Source organism: Leptonychotes weddellii, unplaced genomic scaffold (genome assembly GCF_054177405.1).
Source record: "Leptonychotes weddellii isolate Sample4059 unplaced genomic scaffold, ASM5417740v2 HiC_scaffold_6064, whole genome shotgun sequence".
NCBI lineage: Eukaryota > Metazoa > Chordata > Mammalia > Carnivora > Phocidae > Leptonychotes > Leptonychotes weddellii.
This window is the reverse complement of record NW_028029156.1, coordinates 1-1,267: the sequence shown is the minus strand read 5'-3', so window position 1 is coordinate 1,267 and position 1,267 is coordinate 1. Positions and strand designations below refer to the sequence as shown.

General features: G+C 49.3%; 1 protein-coding gene across 1 annotated transcript; it reads left to right on the top strand.

Moving 5' to 3' along the window:
• Positions 1–347: 347 nt before the first annotated feature.
• LOC102742495 (histone H2A type 1-H) lies at positions 348–1,262 on the top strand (the record flags this gene model as incomplete). Its single annotated transcript, XM_006735893.2, has 1 exon — positions 348–1,262. A coding segment is annotated over exon 1 (297 nt), but the record flags the coding sequence as incomplete, so codon positions are not given.
• Between the last annotated feature and the right edge of the window lie 5 nt (positions 1,263–1,267).

The window sequence follows — 1,267 nt, the reverse complement described above, 5'->3', positions numbered from 1 at the left end:
TTGGAGTCCTTGTCTCATTAACTCAGCGTGAGCCTGCACAAGGTCAAACAAACAATCTCAGTCTCTAAGTTTTTCAGTCTCTAAGGTGAACACAGTACTCTACATACCTTGAGGGTGGTCCCCGTAAGGCCTCATATGTAAGATAAAGTCTGAAGCAGAAAATTTGTTGTCCTAGGTCAGGGGCTGTATGGTCCAGGTCTTGCCTTCAGTTTTCATTGTTCAGATAATTTAAGATTTGGGCTCTGACAAAGAATTATTATTATTATTATTTTAAGATTTATGTATTTATTTGAGAGCAAGCAAGCGAGGGGTGGGGAGGGCAGAGGGAGAGAGAATCTTAAACCGACTCCGCCCTAAGAGCAGAGGCCCACGCTGGGGCTCCCTGGGGCTCAGTCCCACAACCCTGAGATCAGGTCCAGAGCCTAAACCGAGTCCCATGCTTAACCCACTGCGCCAGCCAGGTTTCCCCGAAGAATCATTTTGTTCCTTTTCTTTCTTTTCTGTTTTAAGGTTCAAAGCGTTAACGCAACTGCTGGAATAGACAGACTTCTTTAAATGTTATTTATTTAGCAATTTTTCTGTTTCTTCCTTTCCACAATCAGTCACAATCCTGGAAAAGGAAAAACGGCCAAAAGACAGAGCAATGAGAACAATCACTTCTGCTTCTGACTGCATTTTGAAATAGTATTATTTGAAAGAACCAAATTGACTCATTTATTAGTATTAAAATAAAAGCTCTTCAGGCCTCATGACACTAGAGCATGAAAAAACCTTCCGCTAGGTGGAGGGCATGTATGCAAATGAGGGATGCTGATTCTGCTTTCCCATTGGTTACTTGAAAAGAGCGAATGGGAGGCTTGCAAAGAGCCTACCTCCCGTTAGTATAAATACTTCTCTTGCGCTCGCTCTTGCTATATACTGCTTGCGTTTTCTTCCGGAGGCGTTTGCTTTTTACACCGTTAGCCATGTCAGGTCGCGGCAAACAAGGCGGTAAGGCCCGCGCCAAGGCCAAGACTCGGTCATCCCGGGCCGGCCTCCAGTTCCCGGTGGGCCGCGTGCACCGCCTGCTCCGCAAGGGCAACTATTCGGAGCGGGTCGGCGCCGGCGCGCCCGTCTACCTGGCTGCCGTGCTGGAGTACCTGACGGCCGAGATCCTGGAGCTGGCGGGCAACGCGGCGCGCGACAACAAGAAGACGCGCATCATCCCGCGCCACCTGCAGCTGGCCATCCGCAACGACGAGGAGCTCAACAAGCTGCTGGGCCGCGT